Raw genomic sequence first — 18109 nt, forward strand, 5'->3', positions numbered from 1 at the left:
AGAGGGCTGCATTAGAAGTCTTTACTGCCTTGCCTGCAAAGGAACGTCCATACTAGCATTCCGTCTCTTGCAATGACACCCTAGCTGGATCTAGATAGAAATCAGTAAGGAGAATGCTTATGCACATAAGGCCATATAAAGTAATTGCATCTCTTGTGAGAAATGAAGCTGAAAAAACCAGACCTTAGGAGCATAACTTTGGGAACTCATACTGACCAGCGCATCTGGAAATTGTGGACTCCAGGATGTAAGTTGAAGTTTATCCTTCTCTTACCTACAGAGTCAGCCATTTCATTATTTTCTTTTGCATTTCAGACTACTGACCACTTTTAGTGTCTTTCTGCTACGGAGTAGCAGGAACAGCTTTTGTGTGATTTCTAAGTATGTGGCACTAATCATCTACTGTTTTTTTTCTCCTATGGATATAAACTCTGCGATGTAAGTTTGTGTGTTTTGTCTTCTGCAGAATACCATATTTTGAAACCAGTGCTGCTAATGGGAATAATGTAAGCAAAGCCATTGAAACCCTGCTTGACCTCATTATGAAGCGCATGGAACGATGTGTGGATAAATCCTGGATCCCAGAAGGGGTAGTGCGCTCCAATGGGCAAAGCTCTACAGAACAACTGAATGAGGAGCAAGAAAAAGGCAAATGTGGCTGCTAACTCAGTTACAATTAAGTTTCATCTGTGTGATAAAGTATAGTACAGTTACAGCTTAACTGTTTAACTTATGGACAAGTCACGTTGTGTAGTTATTTAATGAGCTAAATTAATTCTTGGTACTATTTTTGGGTTTTTTTTTCCTCTCAAACAACATTGACTTTGCTTGCAAGGTATGCAGTTTATTAGCGATAGGACTGAGGTTTCATTTGGTGTAGCACTGGATGTTCTCTACTTTGGAGAGAAGGGAAGGAGAGGAATTTTCATTACCAAATTTAGAAACATTTCTCTGTATGGGCAATGAGAAAGGATAGGCTTCTGAATGGAATGGTTTTCAATTGCCCTTTGGAGGCTCCATTAACTACACAGGCTAGGCATTTAGGTTAGATATTGTGGCAGCTCTTAGTCTCTACTGACGGCAAACCTACCAGTACAGTTCTTGGTTTTGAACAGAGACTTTTAATCATTTCATCAATGAAAGAGCAAATCCTGTGTTTTCCACAAAAGCCTGTGAGTAGCTTTTCATTGCTATCTCAAACCATCAGTTTTTAGTGATGAAAACCAAAAGAAAGCTACTCTGCATAGAATAAAAAACTACAGAGAAGCACAGGCGTGCATATATAGAGCGCTCTGGGTATGTCATGAAATTGAACATGTGAACTACAACTGCACTATATAAAATATATCCAACACAGCCTGTGAGACCTCCTGACATCATCTGAATTTGTAGAACATGCATAAACATATATTTCTGTGTAAATGGCATAACTGTACATCTGTTGCTGTGTTTCTTTTATGTTACCACTCATGTTTTAACAGGAATGTAAGACAACCTAGATGTCAGCAAAATTTCATCAGAGCTAGTGCTCTGCACTGGATTTGTTTTGCCAAACACAGATTTGGAATGTTTCTTCAGATTTGGGCTGAAAATGGAATTATGATTGTCTTCTGGTGAGATGCAGCTAAAATACCAGTTCTGTCTAGATCAGTATTTCTGTAAATTTGTAATGCTTATTTTAGTTTGCCAACCTTTGTGTACTGTACATCTTGGTTATTATAAATTCATTTATGGCTTGTTCATTTCCTTTAGGTTGTATTTTAAAAAGAACAGAGTTGCTTTTTTCCACCTTGCCCCTGCTCCCTCCGCGACGGATCACATAAATGTCAGTTTTGGTTTCAGTGGATCATATTATTCTTTGATCAATTTTATTTATTCATACAACCTAAGGAATAATCAGCATTTTTGAGGTCTTTTCTCCAGACTGATTTATAAGATGTGCCTACCAAACTGTTTTCTACCCTGGCAGAGGTTGTATAACTGTAAAGTATTGCCAATTAAAATCACAGCATGCCAAATTGAGTCTTGTTACAGACTTTCCAGGGCAGGTTGTTTACAAAACTCAAAAGCTATTACTTCTTTAGAAATTATATATGTATTTATTTAAATATTCTAACTACTGCAATTTCAGGTAAGCATTGATACCAGTTGTGAATATGAATTTGCAGCATAACAAATTTTTTGAAGGACCAAAAATGTTACTAGAATAGGAGCTAATTAAAAAATAATATATTTATGTAGCCTCTGGTTATATTAGTAATACAAAAATAAGTGTTAAAACTTGGTTCTTAAAATATTTTACAAAGTAATGCATTGTTATTCAACAAACACAACCTGTAAATACCAGATTTTTATCACAGCCTACACAGAATATTTTAAAAGTGCAATATAATTTGACTGCTCTGGGGTTAGGACAGAGATTATAGCAATTTATATTGAATAAACATAGGGTTTTTTTCTGCTATACAATACCAAGATTCTAAAATCTTTGTGGACTGGAGTTACTGTAATTTAAATCAGAGTGCCTTTTGAAGTTACCATCATGTTTCTGCCAAGTGGAGTATCAAACTCTACTGTAGGACACAATACATTTCAATGTACTTCAGTGTCTGAATTTCTTTTCATGCAACTCTTTGCTTTTCAGAGGGTGGCAGTGGAACTTTGTCATGCATTAACTTTAATGGGAGTTTTTGTGCTTACAGGTCCATCCAGTTCTTGAAAACAGTAAGGATTATTGCAAGCAACTACTGAGCTAAGTGACTACTGAAATGGTGTAAAAATATTTCCCTTTGAATATTTACATTTAAATTGGATATTAAATATTACATACTGAAATTGTAATATTTTTGTCGTGCATATTATATGTAACTATTTAGTGTATAAAGAGAGTCTACATAAAATTGCTTTGATGTCAGCCTTTGAAATATACCACAAGACTTATCTGTTTGAGTTATTCTGTGACAAATCTTTTGTTTCCTTTATAACTCTCATAAGAAATCATAGAATCCTAGAATGCCCACCCAGTCCAACCCCCCTGCAAGGAGCAGGGACATCTCCAACCGGATCAGGTTGCTCAGAGCCCCGGCCAACCTGGCCTGGAATGTTTCCAGGGATGGGGCATCCACCGCCTCTCTGGGCAATCTGGGCCAGTGCTCCGCCACCCTCATCGTGAAATTTTTTTTCCTAATATCTAATCTGAATCTACCTCCCTCTATTTTAAAACCATGACCCCTTGTCCTGTCACACCAGGCCCTGCTGAACAGCCTCTCCCCATCTTTCCTGTAGCGCCCTTGAGGCACTGGACGGCCGCTCTAAGGTCTCCTAAGAGAGAGAGAGAGAGATGGTATATGTTTCTTGACAGTGAATTATGCTTTTCTTACTAGTCTAGCACCAGTTTTAAACAACAACCAAACAAAGAAGTCTTTTTATGTGATGAAAAACTGTTATTTCAACACAAGTTTTTTCCATCTAGTGTCAAGACAAAAATGATCTGTAGTAGAACAAAGTTTCGGAAAGGATTTCTATTATGATACTTTGTCCCAGGATTTCTTACTAATATAAAATAGTTAAACATTCCTGATCTGAGCCTTGTCATCATTTGTTGGACCAAATTATTGAATTGTAACATTTCCTGTTGTCTCAGTTCAGTGTCAGTCTGTGTCCTTCTGCACAGTCCCTACGTGTGTTGTGGGTTTTTTTTAGTTCAAATGCGTCTAAGTTCTCTTCTGTGGCCTAGGTACTTCTTGATGTTCCCCTCTTTGTCGTAGTTCAGCCCCAATCGGGACCAGACTACGCAGTCTCTCTCTCACTCCCCCCACCCTCTGAGAGAATAGGGAGAGATAATATAAAGAAAAACAGCTCAAGGTTTGAGATAAGGACCTGGAGGAAATCCTTAAAGTTACCGTTATGGGCAAAACAGACTCGACTTAGGGAAAACTACTCATTTATTACTACAAACAGCAGGAGAATGAGACAGGGAACAAGATAACCTCCCCCCACCCTTCCCTCTTCCCAGGCTTAACATTATCTCTACCACCTTTCCCTCCCGAGCGGCACAGGGGGGAAGAGGGAATGGGGGTCGCAGTCAGTTCATCACGCGTTGTTTTACACCACTGCTTCGTCGTCAGGGGAAGAACTCCTCGCATTCCTCCCCTGCTCCTTCATGGGGTCCCTCCCACAGGCCACAGTCCCTTGTGAAACTGCTCCAGCGTGGGTCATCTCTTCCACGGGGTGCAGCCCCTCCAGAACGGCTGCCCCAGCTGGGCCCTGCATGGGCCACAGTCTCCTTCAGGCCTCCACCTGCCCCGATGTGGGGTCCTCCCCGGGCTGCAGGTGGATCTCTGCTCCTCCGTGGCCTCCCTGGGCTGCAGGGGGACAACCTGCTCCACCATGGCCATCACCACAGGCTGCAAGAGAATCTCGGCCAGGAGCCGCATTACTGCTCCCCCTCCTTCTGCACTGACCTTGGTGTCTGCAGCCGTTTCTCTCACAAGACAAGTTCTTCACAACAGGCTGGCAGATGCCTCTCAGAATCTCTTCACATCATCCAGCTCATCTCCTCTCCACTTCTTGCAGCTGGGCCGGGCCGAGTTGGGCCCAAGTCACCGCCCGGAGGGAGGCCAGAGGGTGAGGGGTGCAAGGCCCACAAGGCTTGTGCCTCCCCCTCTCTGCCCCTGCTCAGCTGCTTCACATCTTCTGCCTTTTTTTTTTCTTCTGTTTTCCCCTTCTTAAATATGTTATCGCAGAGGCGTTATCAGGGAACTTTCTGCTACCAATCGGCTTGGCCTTGGCCAGCAGCGGGTCTGCCCTAGGCCCGGCTGGGTCCACTGAACAAAGGGGAGCGACTTCTAGCAGTTTCCTACAGAAGCTGCCACCTTAGCCCCCCTCAGTAAACAAAACCACAACACTCTTGCACTGACCGAACCAGTTGGATGGGGGTCTGAAGGAGCTCAAACCCACAGAAGAAAAGAGAGTCAACACTTCTGTATTCATAAGACATTTGGAAAGCTGCTAATGTGAGCATGTGAGCTGCTAATGTAAGAGCAAAGGGGATCAAGCAATACATTTTGTAAAATCTATTGCTTCTACAAGGGTAAGGAGCCTGATATTTCAGAATGCCTATTTACATCAAGAGCAGTGTAGATTACTAGGTAGGTTATGATATGCTGGAGGACGCAGATGCTATTCTGAGGTTCCTTGACAGGCAAGAGAAATGAGCTGAACTAAACCTCATTAAGTTTAACAAGGGCAAGTGTGGCTGGGTATTCCATCTGGGTTGGAATAACCCCATGCAGCAGTACTGGCTGAAAAAGTATTTTGCAGAAAAGGGGATGGGCATCCTGTGCAAAAGCAGGTTGACCAGGAGCCAGAAGTGTGCCCTTGTGGTGAATGTGGCCAGCTGCATCTGAGGCTGTATTACCAAAACGAAGACAGCAGGCTGAGGAAGTAAGTCTTCCCTTATATTCAGTAATTAGAAGACCGCATCTGGAGTTCTGTGTCCTGTTTTGGACACCCCAGTAGAAGACAGACATTGACACACTAGACTGAGTCCAGCAGATGCCACCAGGTTCAGAAGGCTGGAGCACAAGAGGTAGGAAGAGAGAGAATTGGGTTTGCTTAGCTGTAACAAGAGAAACCTAAGGGAGACCCTTCTGCTGTCTTTATCTAATGGAAGGGTATACAGAAGGTGGAGCCAGACTCTTCTCAGAGGGCAAAGAGATATGAAAGGCGACAGAGAAAAGCTGTTGCATAGAAAATTCTGATTAGACATTAGGAAAAAATTGTCATCATACAAGTAGTCAGAAATTGGAACAGGAGCTTAGGAAGGTTATGGAATCTCCATCCTTGAAGACACTAAGATCTCAACTGGATGTGGCCCTGAGCCACCTGGTATTAATTTGTCCTGCTCTGAGCAGAACTTCGGTCTAGATGATCTCCAGAAGTGTCTTCCAACCGACACGGTAATGTGTTCTACGAACCTGATCCTACAAGTGCACATGCCTGACAGTTGTCAGTTCTTTTAATATGACTGTATATGACAGTTTATATGATCTGTATATGACAGTTGTTTTACTTCTGTTAGGAACCTTGGACAAGCACATGTCCAAGATTTGCAGACCAGAGCTTTGCTATGAGTTTAAGGTATTGAGTTGGCATGTTTGGCGAAACAATTCCTCCTGTGGTAATCTGTGTCAAAAATCAAACAAATGAGCCCCTCTGTTGCAAAAACTCTTCTTCCAGTGAGGCTGTTTTTCAGCTGGATACCTATTTCTGTCTGTAAATAACTGTTAATGGACTAGAAGTACATATTCTTTCTTCATAATTAATCTGGATTCTGGATACAGCAACCTTCAATCTATATTGCCTGTTAGATCAGGAATAAGTACTTCAAATTCACAACATAATGGCTTGTACTTGAAGAGGAAATTAGCGCTTTGATATGAAAAAAGGGGGGAAGGGAATCCAATTGTAAATGCCTGTAGTATCACTGTGCTCTCACATTACATTAGTCTGCTGGAGGCATTGGTGACAGCCTGTAATCCACAGTGTTTAAATTGCAGAAGCCACCAAAGACTTCGCAATACAGCACTCTGCCAGGAAAAAGCTGTCTTCAGTGGAACAGATACAGCTGCTGGGGAAAAGAAGTCACATGGGCAGGAAACTCAAAGTAATGAACTGAAAAAGAAGGATTGCAATTGCATATGCCAAAGCACAGCAGCCCTAGACCTAAGCAGACTTTACTATTTTGCAGCTAGCTGTAAACTTGGTTTTGTCATAGCTTCCCTCATAAAATTGCTTGGTCTATGTGTCTCTAACATTTCCTCTTACCAGCTGGGTTGCCATCTTCTGTCACAGCCAGAGCCTTCTCTCCAGTGTGCAGTGCGAGACCAGCTAACATCCTGTGCAGTCCTATCTTGCTCTCTCTCCGTGTGGGTTTGGAGCTGTTGTTCCTTAGGGCGGTGAGTGAGTACGAGTCACCAGTCACATGCTCTAGCCTGTGTCTCCTGCAATAGGATGTGGCTGAGGTTTGGTTTTAAAAAATGTTGGAGACAAGTTCTGTGCTGATAAAGTTAGTGACTCTACTGTGGTAAAGCAATTTTTTTTTTTTCTTCCTTCCATCTTTCTTAATGTAGCCCCAAGCTGACTGCCTTTTTTGTTGTTCTAGAAACCAGAAAGCAAAAAGTACTCTAAAGGCACATGCAATTCAACACATGGATTTTTCACCAAATACTCAGACAGTTAATTTATTTTAAATGGAGGAGCAGGAATGGTGGTGGTAAACCGTTATGTGGTGAGGAAGATTTCAGACTCTGAGCTGGGATGGCATCCTAAGACTGAAGAACAGAGAGAAGACCCTCTCCAATTACAAACAATTTAGGAAGGTACAGGGCCTAGCATTTAGGTCCTTTCACAGTAAACAGGTAACTGTAGAAGAGGGAAGAGGAGTAATAGGTTCCTTAGGGTAATGCGTGCAGAGCCATTGGTTTTAGACAGTACTTCAAATTTTGCTTTAACAATTAATTGCCCTGTAGAAGACTTAGATCTTATAAATATGGAAAGGGACCAGAAAGTGCTTTGCCTGAATTCTAGAGTAAATCAACTGTAGATTTAAAAATCCTTTCCTTTTGTTGGGTTACTGTCTCTGTCCTTATGTTAATAACTAAGCCATTTCAGCTTCATTCATTTTTCACACCTGGAACAAAATTTTGCATTTTTAATGACAAGCCAGAGGGGATCAAACACAAGCTGGTCACAAAATCTTTTAATTTGTATTTAATTTCCTTACTAAGATATGAAGATAGGTTTCAGGGAAGCAGAGAGTCATCTGGGAAAGAGAAAAGTCACCTTACTTTTGAAGATGCAGTCTAATGATGTTTAATAGTTAATCTCAACTTTGTTTCTGTGTATGTTTGTTTTTCTTTTAATATTTTCATAAGCATGAATATCTCAGCTTCCAGCAGGATTCTCTCTGGTGAAATCAAGGGTTGGACCATGCTCTTGGTATAATTGCTTGCAATTAGTACGCATGTGGCTGATGTGCGTATCTGGTGAGTAAATGTAGCATGTTTGTGTTTTTTGGGCATATTACTGCTTTTCTTGTGTACTTGTGTTGTGACTAGTTCTTCTCAGCCTTCTCCCCCCAGCAACCTGTTTGTATAGTGGTTTAGAAATTGTGGCTCCAGTAATGGAGCTTTCTTACAGCATCAAAGAACACACAGCAATGAGAAATTCAGCGATTTGAAAAGCTTACAATACTCTACTACTCAGAGTTAAAACCAACTCAAAATCTCCAAATTAAAAAATGACACATCCTTCCAGATTGTTTTCCTTGAGAGGGAACGTGGTCTGGAACGCGCTCGTTTTGGTGAGGTGAAGGGTCGGTCCTGTGTTGTGCTGTAAGAGGGTCTGTGGCGAACAGCAGCTCCTTCCTATTTCCCCTTCCACCTGGCAGAGCCCACACCAGGAACCACGGCGGCGCGCGGTGCCTTCAGCCACGCGCAGGACAAGCAGCTCTGTTTTTCGGGTCAGCCTGCAGCGACGCTGCGCGCAGGACCCCCGGCGCTACGGCTGTCCCGAGGGGGAGGGCGCTGGGACGGCTGCAGCACCGCTGCTCCCGCGTGGCCAGGCCGTTCCCTCCGGGTGCGGGAAGAGGCTTCCCCGGTCCCGACGCAGCTGGAAGCGCTGTTTCCCAGCGAGGAGCTCCTGGAGAGACACATCGCCAGCGCGCCGAACCTCTGGCTGCGAGGCCGGCCCTGCCGGGAGCCCCAGCGCGAGCGCTCACTTGTTTCCGGCCGGGGGGCCGCAGCGGCTACAGCCGGACGCTGCGCACGCGGGCCGCGAGCCGCCCGGTCGGGGAGCGTCTGCGCCTGCGCCGGCCGTGCTCTCCCGGGCGGCGCGGCGCCCCGCCCCTTCCGGTCAGCTGAGCGCGGCCTTTCCGCGGGGGAGCCGCGCGGCGGGCACGGCCATGCGGATCGAGAGGTGCTACTTCTGCTCGGGGCCCGTCTACCCGGGCCACGGCGTCGTGTTCGTGCGCAACGACTGCAAGGTACCGCCCGCCGGGGCGGAGTGGCGCGGCTGGCGCCTGCCAGGGCCCAGCCCCGCGTCCGCCCCCCCCGCGAGGGGGAGCCCGGTGGCCGGGCGCTCTCGGCCTCACCTGGGCCGGGGGGGTTCGGGAGTTTGGAGGGAGGCGTAGATTGACTGAGTTCCATTTACTAGAAAATGGCCACAAGGTGTGTGGTGTGGGGTTTTTTTTGTGTTGTGTTGTGTTTTGTTTTTAAAGTAGCGCAATGAAAGAGCAAAATATAGTTGTTTGAAGATTATTACTTTTACTAGAGGCAGAGTGGCGCAGAGTTAAGGTGAAAAAACATGGTAGAAGAACGTAAAAAGAAATTATTTGAAGATTATTACCTTTACTAGAGTTTTCATGTTATCTATTAATTTTCTTTGTAAGTGACTATTGGATGGGAAGAAGAGTATGGTTGAAGAAAAATAGACTTTTCAAAAACTCATGAATAACAAATGTAACTTTGAGTATTCTTAAAGTGTCAGCTCTGCTCTCAATACTAGAGAGCCCAGGGTAGTTCAAAGCAATGCACACATTCAGGGGAGATGAAGAACTGTAAAAAGGGATATGATGAGGTCTATTTTCCCCTGCCACCTTATCTTACAGACATCTTGCTGCCTGCTCTTCTTGACTGGAAAATGTCTGTTTGATTTGGGAAAGTTTGGGATGGAGGGGTTGTTCTTTAATTTGGCTGTTAGTTACATAGTTTCAATGCTAATTGAAAGGAAATCTCAAGTACAGATAGTGAAATTTCTTTTATGCATCTTTAATGGGCCTGAAAACATCACCTGGATGAACATAAGGCGCTGCCATGGCTAGCAGTGGCAGGTACCTATTTTTCAGTCTAGCATTCTGAAAAATAGAAGGGGGTGGGGTGGGGGGAAAGGTCAGTTAGAATGCTTTAGCATATGCTTTAACAGCTTTCAGTAACTTCAATCCAGGACTTAACTAATGTGCTTAGGACTGCTGCTACAGGGTAGTTTTTAGGGCTTAAAGCTACATTCCAGGAGATAGACCTTTTTTTGTGTATGTGTACTGCATTGAAAAATGTTATATGAGAGGTGTGAGGATTTTTTGTTGTTGTCAGGATGGCACAGTATCTAAAAAGTACTGATAGGTGTAGAAAATTGTTTGTTCATAGTACAGGTTTGGTTTTATAGTTATTTTTGCAGGTGATAATTCTCACAACTCCAGTATATTTTATTTATAATCTTCTTAACTGTAAGTATTCGTGTGTGTCCCTGACAGCTGTGAAAATGACTTTATAATGAAAAAAAACCCCAAGAATAGTTCTTCAAGTTCTGTTTGTTGAGAACAATATTTGAAAATGACATTAATCTTTCAATATTTTTAGTTCAATGAGCAGTAGTATTAGAGAAACTTCAGTATTTGGTATCATGCTTGCTCTGCACCAGGAATAATGTGATTTGACTGTAAGCTTCCCTCACTTCTTCTTTAAGATATTTAGATTCTGCAAATCAAAGTGCCACAGAAACTTTAAAAAGAAGCGAAATCCCAGAAAGATGAGATGGACCAAAGCATTCAGGAAAGCAGCTGGCAAAGAGCTGACGGTGGTAAGAAGCTGAACTGATTCACACTTCACATTAGCTCACTAAAATAGCAGAAATCTAGCCTAGCAAACAGGCTAGGTTAGACCCTACCTTAACGCATTATCATTTAATGAGATGAGCAAGAGGGGTGAAGTAAGTGGAGAAAAGAGGGATTGTGGAAGAGGGTGTGAGAGTATCCTTGAGAGTGAGCTGTTCATTTAGCTTGACTGTAACTTGGAGCTTCAGCTTCAGTGTGGAAGCCAGTGCGTCAGGTCTCTGCGTCGGTAGTACGTGGCAGATCTACCTCTACATTTGGTAGTTGTATTTCTGCACAATCAGATAATCTGGGTTACTGGGTACCCCAGGAAGTCTGTCTGTGTGGAAGCATAACATAGTTACAATGTATAGGAAAGGTCCTTGCATAGATAGGAATGTTTCAAAAACAGCATATGAGATCTTAAAGTAGTTAGAAACAATTTCAAGACAAAGTTACTTCAGGGGTAAAAACACTAAACGCTCACATCCGGTGAGACAGTTCTTCAGTGATTCAAGAATTACTGTGACTGTTTTTTGACAGAATACCAACAATTTAGTAAGTATTTTGACACAGTGGTTTTTCTGCCTTCTGTCTTCCAAGGGGAAGAATGTGATTGAATTTATTAATGTGACTCTGAGCTGCCGGGATTAATTAGTATTTTCTGTAATTGTTTTTCTTGCTTTCAAGTTGTTTCTAGCTAAGTAATTACCTTTTTGAAAAGAATTTAGATCTTAATTTAAAATTCCTTTTTACATGCCTAAAGAGGTGATGATATGCTGCAATTTTGAGATATATCTATGTATGCTAAGAATTAAAACAACAGGTAAACGTAGTACTTTGCTGTAGTTTGGTTGGTATCCATTCTTTCATAAGCCAGCTTCAGGGAGAGTGTCTAAATAAGCTTATTCTCTAAAAGCAGGTACTGTAATTTGTAAGAAGGGGACAGTTCTTGCTACTGCTTTGCATAGAGGTTAAACATATTTACCTGTTTTCCTGAGTTTCAAGGGGTTTTTTTTATTAAGCAACAAAAAATGGAGGATATAATTTTGCCAGGTGATTGTTCACGAGGTATTTCTGAAGGAATGTCTTACTGACTCAGAATGGCTGAGGAGTTGGTCATTCTGTCCCCCCATGTTTGGAATGGAAAAGATCCATTGGCCAGTGTGAGGCAGCCATAGTTTATCTTCGTGCGTGTAAGTTAGAAGACTGTGGCACTTTGAACATCTGTGCTCCTATGAGGCTCCTTGTCACTGTCTGTGGGGTGTTCTCATGGTACAAAACAATGCTGTAGATTGTAAATACGTAAAAGCTGATACAGTTGGGTAAACTGCAGTGAATTGATGTGGTGCTGTGTTATTCTTGGCTAAAAATGAATTTTAGGTAAATTTTTTTGGTTCTTTTTTAAGAGTAAGAATGGCATGTAGATGTTCGCATACACTGTGCTCTACAGCTTGTGTTTTGAATATTTTGCTCTGATGCTATCCTATGGTGAAAACTAACATTTATCCTCCAGTGGAGCTGTCTTTAGCTCAAGTGAAGATTCTCATTTGGTCTAATAACTCTGCTTTACCCCTGGAAAAAAAAAAAAAAAGAACTTGTGGACAGGGAAAAGTCCTCAGCCAAGCAAAAAAAAATGAGGAAACAGTTTTTTATCTTGCATTCAAGGGTGGGGGGGGGGTGGGTAGGGGCGGAGGTGCGAGGGGGTGAAAACCCAAAACAAACAAACAAAAAAAACCCACAAAAAAAAAAACCCAAAACCCCCAACTGCCCGAAACACCACAATGTCATAAATTGAAATATTTCACAATTTCAAATGATTTTATATTGTTTCAGTATTCTTAAAATGAAATAGTGTTTATTTTTTTAACCTTTTCAAAATTACAGGCTGTTGAGTAGAACTTATTTGACCTGCATTAAATGCTTTTTGACTCTACACGTTTTCAATTTTGTCATCCATCTATCTAGTCTACTCTGTATTTCCTACTCTGCATCAGTCTTCTCAGTTCCTTTTGTCTTGCTAAAAAGAAAATAGCTAAAGGGAGATGTTTTACTAAAATAGTTCTTTTTGACAAATCACTGTGCCTTCTGACACTTTCAGGTCAAACAATCTATTTCCTTCCAGTTTAGTAATCTTTAGAGGTTGTTAAAGTATAAGAACTGAGATTCTAAAAAGAAAAAAAAAACAACCCATAAAATACTAAGTAATATGAGTGAGAGCCATAGTAACAATGTATTGATCTAAATATGCTTCTGTATATATAATCTATATTTACATTTTCCTAATACAGGATAATTCATTTGAGTTTGAAAAACGTAGAAATGAACCCGTGAAATACCAGAGAGAGTTGTGGAGCAAGACTGGTGAGTCATTTTAGAAAAAACAGACGATGAACTGTAAGGAGTGAACTTTTACTCTACATAAACATGTTTTCAGATGACATTTTTAGAATATCGACACTTTGTTGTGATTGTGTTTGAAATTACTGGAATCATGACCAAATTCTTATGTGTGGAGGAGGTTTGAGTTGTGAACAGGTGTGGAGTTTCACTTAGTTTTGTTGTTTTTTCCTAAACTGGTTAGAAAATGAGGTGCAGCATTCCTCTGTTGTGAATTACTATCTTCAGAAAACCTTAGTGGCTCTCCAGCTTTTTAAGAGGCTCCCAGCGTAAGCCTTTTATACTGATGCAGTTGTTTCTTTGTTCCTACTCATTCCACTTCAGTTTGTTTAATAAATCAATTGCTGTAATATGGAAGAGTTAATTATGTCATGAACAGATGCCACAAAGGAGAAGGTGCTAACTTGCATCTGATTTTAAGTAGAGCAAGAGTCTTTTGTAGTGATGGTTAATTATAAAAAATAAAAGCTGAAGCATAAATAAGTTTTAAAATACAGTTCATCATAGTTGGGACACAGAATATTCCCCTACTCTGCTTCTGAAGAAGGAATAACTTCCTCTCTATAGCGTAAGTGTTGCCTCTGATGTAGAGCTATTGTGGAATACTGGTAGTGTTGCTCTGCAAAATAGCGTGTATTTTCAAATGTAGGAATGTAAGCACATGTAAAACAACTTCTGCTTTATTTCAGTTGATGCAATGAAGAGAGTGGAGGAAATAAAGCAAAAACGCCAAGCTAGATTTATTATGAACAGGTGAGGAGAAGTATTTGTATTATGGGAGCTCTTGCAAATCTGTAGTAGACAGTCAGTCTTCCCAGAGAAATGATGATCGAAAGTTTTAAATGGTTGTTTGCTTTGTACAGATGCGGCCATCCAAGCGATGGGGTAAAATAATTTAAGTGAGCTCTACTGTGCTACCTAACTAGTACCCTTTATTGGCTGTCCCGTGGAATGTAGCTTTTGGACACTCTCTATGATAAGGGCTATATTTCCTTGCTTGTAATATGAAGCCTTAGATTTGAACAAAGTTCTGATAAGAGTTGGCACAGTGCTCACATTTTTTCTGGTTTTCTATCCAATATATGCTTGGTGTTCAAATACTTTTTACCTTTATTTCCTTATCATAGTTATTTACAGCTTACATACCAGTAGCTGAAGATGTGTGTCATGCATTAGAGCAAAACCACACATCTCCTCTTTGAAGGTAACTAAATTTAAATTTTCCTCTTCCTCAGATTAAAGAAGAGCAAAGAGTTACAGAAGGCCCAGGACATCAAAGAAGTCAAACAGAATATCCACCTTCTCCGTGCTCCGCATGCAGGTAAGAACTTGCTTTACCTGGTGTGCTTAGGTTAACTTGTGTATACAATTTTATTATGAATATTGATTTTTTTTTTTTTCTATGACTAGTTCTACGGATCAATGATCCTGTGCATTTGTCTTACAGTCAATTTGTCTGTTGAATATGGCAAATAGCTCTTGCCACCAGATGTAAACAGTATCTTTGCTCTGATTCAGACATACCTTTTTATTTATCTAGTCCTACATTCATCCTTGCTTTTCCTTATTTGAGTATTTTAAACTCAATACCTCAATACCCGGTACTCGCTGAACTGCGTGTTTGTTAACCAATACATTTATCTGAGTCTTCCCTTTGAATTGATTATTTGAACTCAGCAGACTGTGCCACTGATTAATATAAAATACAGTAGTTAAACTCCACTTTTTGAATTTGTTAGCTAATTGTGGGAGTAGTTTTTTGTTGTTCACTGCATATAATGAAATTTACATGAAAATACTGTTTATTCAGTGTAAGCCTAACATTTTTTTTAAATAGCACAATGATTTTATAAATTTTCATTAAAATCTGTGCCTAGTTCAGATCCAATAATGTATATCCTTTGTTAGCGAACAACTAACTTCCATTGGGGGTACCTGTTTTTCGTAAATAATTTTCTGGATTCCAAAGTCTCTATTACATGTGCTAGATGATGTTGATAAAAATTGATTGTAAAGATTATTTATTTTTAAAAATACAGTTGATGGACTAATGGAAAGAAGTTTAAAATATTTCCATTAGTTATTGTTTTATAAAAATCACTAGTGATTTTGTCTCCATGGATGTAAATGTGACATATTATTAGATGTTGACTAGAATTCTGTTCCATGTTTTTTCTTTCAGTTTGCGTTAACTATAGTCTAAGATTGTTATATGTGAAACAAGGTTTTGTTAGGACATACTTAAACTTTGGTTTAATCTGTCCCTTGTTTCTTGAGGGAAGAAAGATCTTAATTCAAAAGAATAAACTCAAGTGTTTGTTTCTTTTGTTTGGCTTTGCTTATGTTAAATGAATGATGTAGCAGGTAGTACGGCTGTTTGTCAAAGAACAGCTGCCTTTTCAGTGTTTTACAGTTCTTGCTGGGCCTTAAAGAGAGCACAATCAAACGTCAGCCCTGCTTTTTTTTTTTTTTTTGGTAGTATTATTGAGAGTTAACCCCGAGTCCAACACAGCATTCAGGAGGGCTTAAATCTTTATATAAAAACTAATGTGTGAAAGCCACTGATCTGTTTAAAGTAATGCATTTTTATAGTCCTTTGTAAGGTTCTGCTAGGTGTTGGCAGCTATATCAGAGTTCATGATACTACATTAAAACATTTGTTTTAATCAGCATCAACTTTTCTGTATAAACAATTCTGCAGTAGTTTTAGGTGATCGAAGTTAGCAATACTTGTAAGCTTGATGAGTTGACTCCTAAACATCTCTTGCTATATATTTAGGGTATACTTAGGTTGTTTCACCTAGGATGGACACATATATTGTTCAAAGAACAGTTACTTGGATTTAGAGAGACATCTTGAATTTAATTTTTTCTTTGCTTTGAAGGCACACCAAAACAGCTGGAGAACAAAATGGTGCAGAAGCTACAAGAAGATGTGGCTATGGAAGGCGGCTCTTAAAATGCTTTTATTTTCTATTTATATCTCTTCAGCAGTTAACAGTTCCTTACTGCCTCACCTGACGTCATTCAGAACTGTGCTTACAGTTGAAGAAATACATTTTAATGAGTAGCGGTCATTTACACTTTGACTGATTTTTGGTTTTATAAAAAATAATAAGATGGATGCTGGTTTGGGCAATATTTACAATTATGTAATTTGAGAAAACGTCAGCAGGATGGAGAATAAGGCATATTGTTTTGCAATGTTACGTGCTCCGTGGTAAGTTACACTTTCTTTCTGAATAACTTTTCCCTGCTAATTCAAGGAATAAAAGCTGTTGGCCCTGAGCTTTTCTTATTTTGTCTGTTGTTTTTTCATAGTGGTAAAAGCAGATAAAAATCTATTGTTATGGTTACAAGGTGGGGCAGGATGTATTCGTTTTCATCAGTCCAGTGCAGTCCAGGCTTATTTTCACTCATCATTGGGCAAATTTTTCAGTTTATGAATGCATGTAGTGTTTGTTTTATTTCCTTTTTAAGTCAGCTTCCCCAGGATTACATTGCAGTTGACACTTAAGCCTGGCAAAGCTAACATTGATGTAGGACTTGTTGCTGTTTGGAAAGTGGTGATGGAATCCAGTCTGAAGTCGGACCTGCCATCCTCCTGAAGTGCAAATCTGACATGTAATCAGTTTGATTAAAATGCTCAATAAATCACCCTTTTCCCTGTTTATACCTAACACTCCTGATTATTTACATAGAAAAGAACATCATGTTAAAGCGTAGGTGTGTTGCATATTGTGGTGGGATTTATCTTTATTCAGTGTGTCATCAGTGCTGAGATAAATACTCTTGCTTTTTTAAACTGCCAGTAGTTTATTAACAACAGTGTGATCAGAGAAGCCTTTCAAAGGCATTTAAAGTAGCATTTGCTTTCTTGTCAGTGCTAGTTATCCTGAAAAATAGTAGTTTGTAGTTCTGTTTCAAACTTGAATATTCCTCATGTCCAATTACCACCTACATGTGTATTGTGAAGTTCAGAAAGGAGTATTTGAATTTCACTTTAAATGCTAAAAGATTGTATATAAATACTACATAACATACAGTGGGATTCATTGCCTTTCTCTACTTTAGATGGATTCACTTTACTATATTTGGAGAAAATTAAAACTTGGCACTGACTGAACATTGTATCTTTAATCAATAAAAACAAAAAAAAAGTAAAAGATTTTTAGATAAAAGTATAAAAAAATATTCAAATTTCATATTTGAAAATATGTGAAGGGACAATGGGGACAACAGGCATTATACTCAATTTTTCATTGCTTGATTTATGATTTATGTTTACATATTTAGAAAACTTTGATATATTTTAGTGAGATAAAGATAACAATTCTAGTTATTTTCAGGAAATAAACATTTTCATAGAATCTTTAAGGTTGGAAAAGATCTCCAAGATCATCAGGTCCAACCGTCAACCCAACACCAGCATGCCCTCTAAACCATGTCCTGCGGTGCCACATCTCACGTTCTTTGAACACCTCCAGGGATGGTGCCTCCACCACTGTCCTGGGCAGCCTGTTCCAGCACCTGACCACTCTTTCAGTAAAGAAATGTTTCCTAATAACCTAAACCTCCCCTGGTGCAATTTGAGGCCATTTCCTCTCATGGTATCACTAATTATTTGGGAGAAGAGACCAACACCCCTCTCCCCACACCCTCCTTTCAGGCAGTGGTAGAGAGCAGTGAGGTCTCTCCTCAGCTGCCTCTTCTCCAGACTAAACAACCCCAGCTCCCTCAGCTGCTCCTCATCAGACTGGTGCTCCAGACCCCTCACCAGCTTCGTTGCCCTTCTCTGGATGCGCTTCAGCAACTCAACGTCCTTGTACTGAGGGGCCCAAAACTGCACACAGTATTCAAGGTGCGGCCTCACTAGTGCCAAGTCCAGGGCCAGGGGCACGATCGCTGCCCTGCTCCTGCTGGCCACACTGTTCCTGGGACAAGCCAGGGTGCTGTTGGCCTTGACCACATGGGCACGCTGCTGGCTCATGTTCAGCTGGCTGTCTACCAACATCCCTAAGTCCCTTTCTGCTGGGCAGCTTTCCAGCCGCTCTGCCCCAA

At 40.7% G+C, this 18109-nt stretch overlaps 2 protein-coding genes across 7 annotated transcripts in view; both read left to right on the forward strand.

Annotated features, from left to right (window-relative positions):
* RAB27A (RAB27A, member RAS oncogene family) overlaps positions 1–3580 on the forward strand; it is a 39993-nt gene extending 36413 nt beyond the window's left edge. For 5 of the 6 annotated variants that reach the window (XM_086757038.1, XM_086757037.1, XM_086757040.1 and 2 more), the window contains one exon: positions 467–3580. In XM_086757038.1, coding sequence (XP_086613164.1) covers positions 467–665 — 199 coding nt within the window. In that variant the 3' untranslated portion in view covers positions 666–3580. Of the gene's footprint in view, positions 1–443 lie in introns of all 6 variants that reach the window. The other variant, XM_086757042.1, reaches the window with a different exon arrangement.
* A 5324-nt stretch (positions 3581–8904) lies between these two features.
* On the forward strand, positions 8905–16723 carry RSL24D1 (ribosomal L24 domain containing 1). The gene is made up of 6 exons (XM_086757043.1): positions 8905–9046; positions 10525–10638; positions 12940–13012; positions 13738–13801; positions 14284–14369; positions 15934–16723. Exons 1-6 carry the CDS (start codon positions 8966–8968, stop codon positions 16005–16007), a joined length of 492 nt encoding a protein of 163 aa, XP_086613169.1. The 5' UTR covers positions 8905–8965; the 3' UTR covers positions 16008–16723.
* Positions 16724–18109: the final 1386 nt, after the last annotated feature.

This window comes from Chlamydotis macqueenii, chromosome 12 (genome assembly GCF_036417535.1).
Source record: "Chlamydotis macqueenii isolate bChlMac1 chromosome 12, bChlMac1.mat, whole genome shotgun sequence".
NCBI classification, from domain to species: domain Eukaryota; kingdom Metazoa; phylum Chordata; class Aves; order Otidiformes; family Otididae; genus Chlamydotis; species Chlamydotis macqueenii.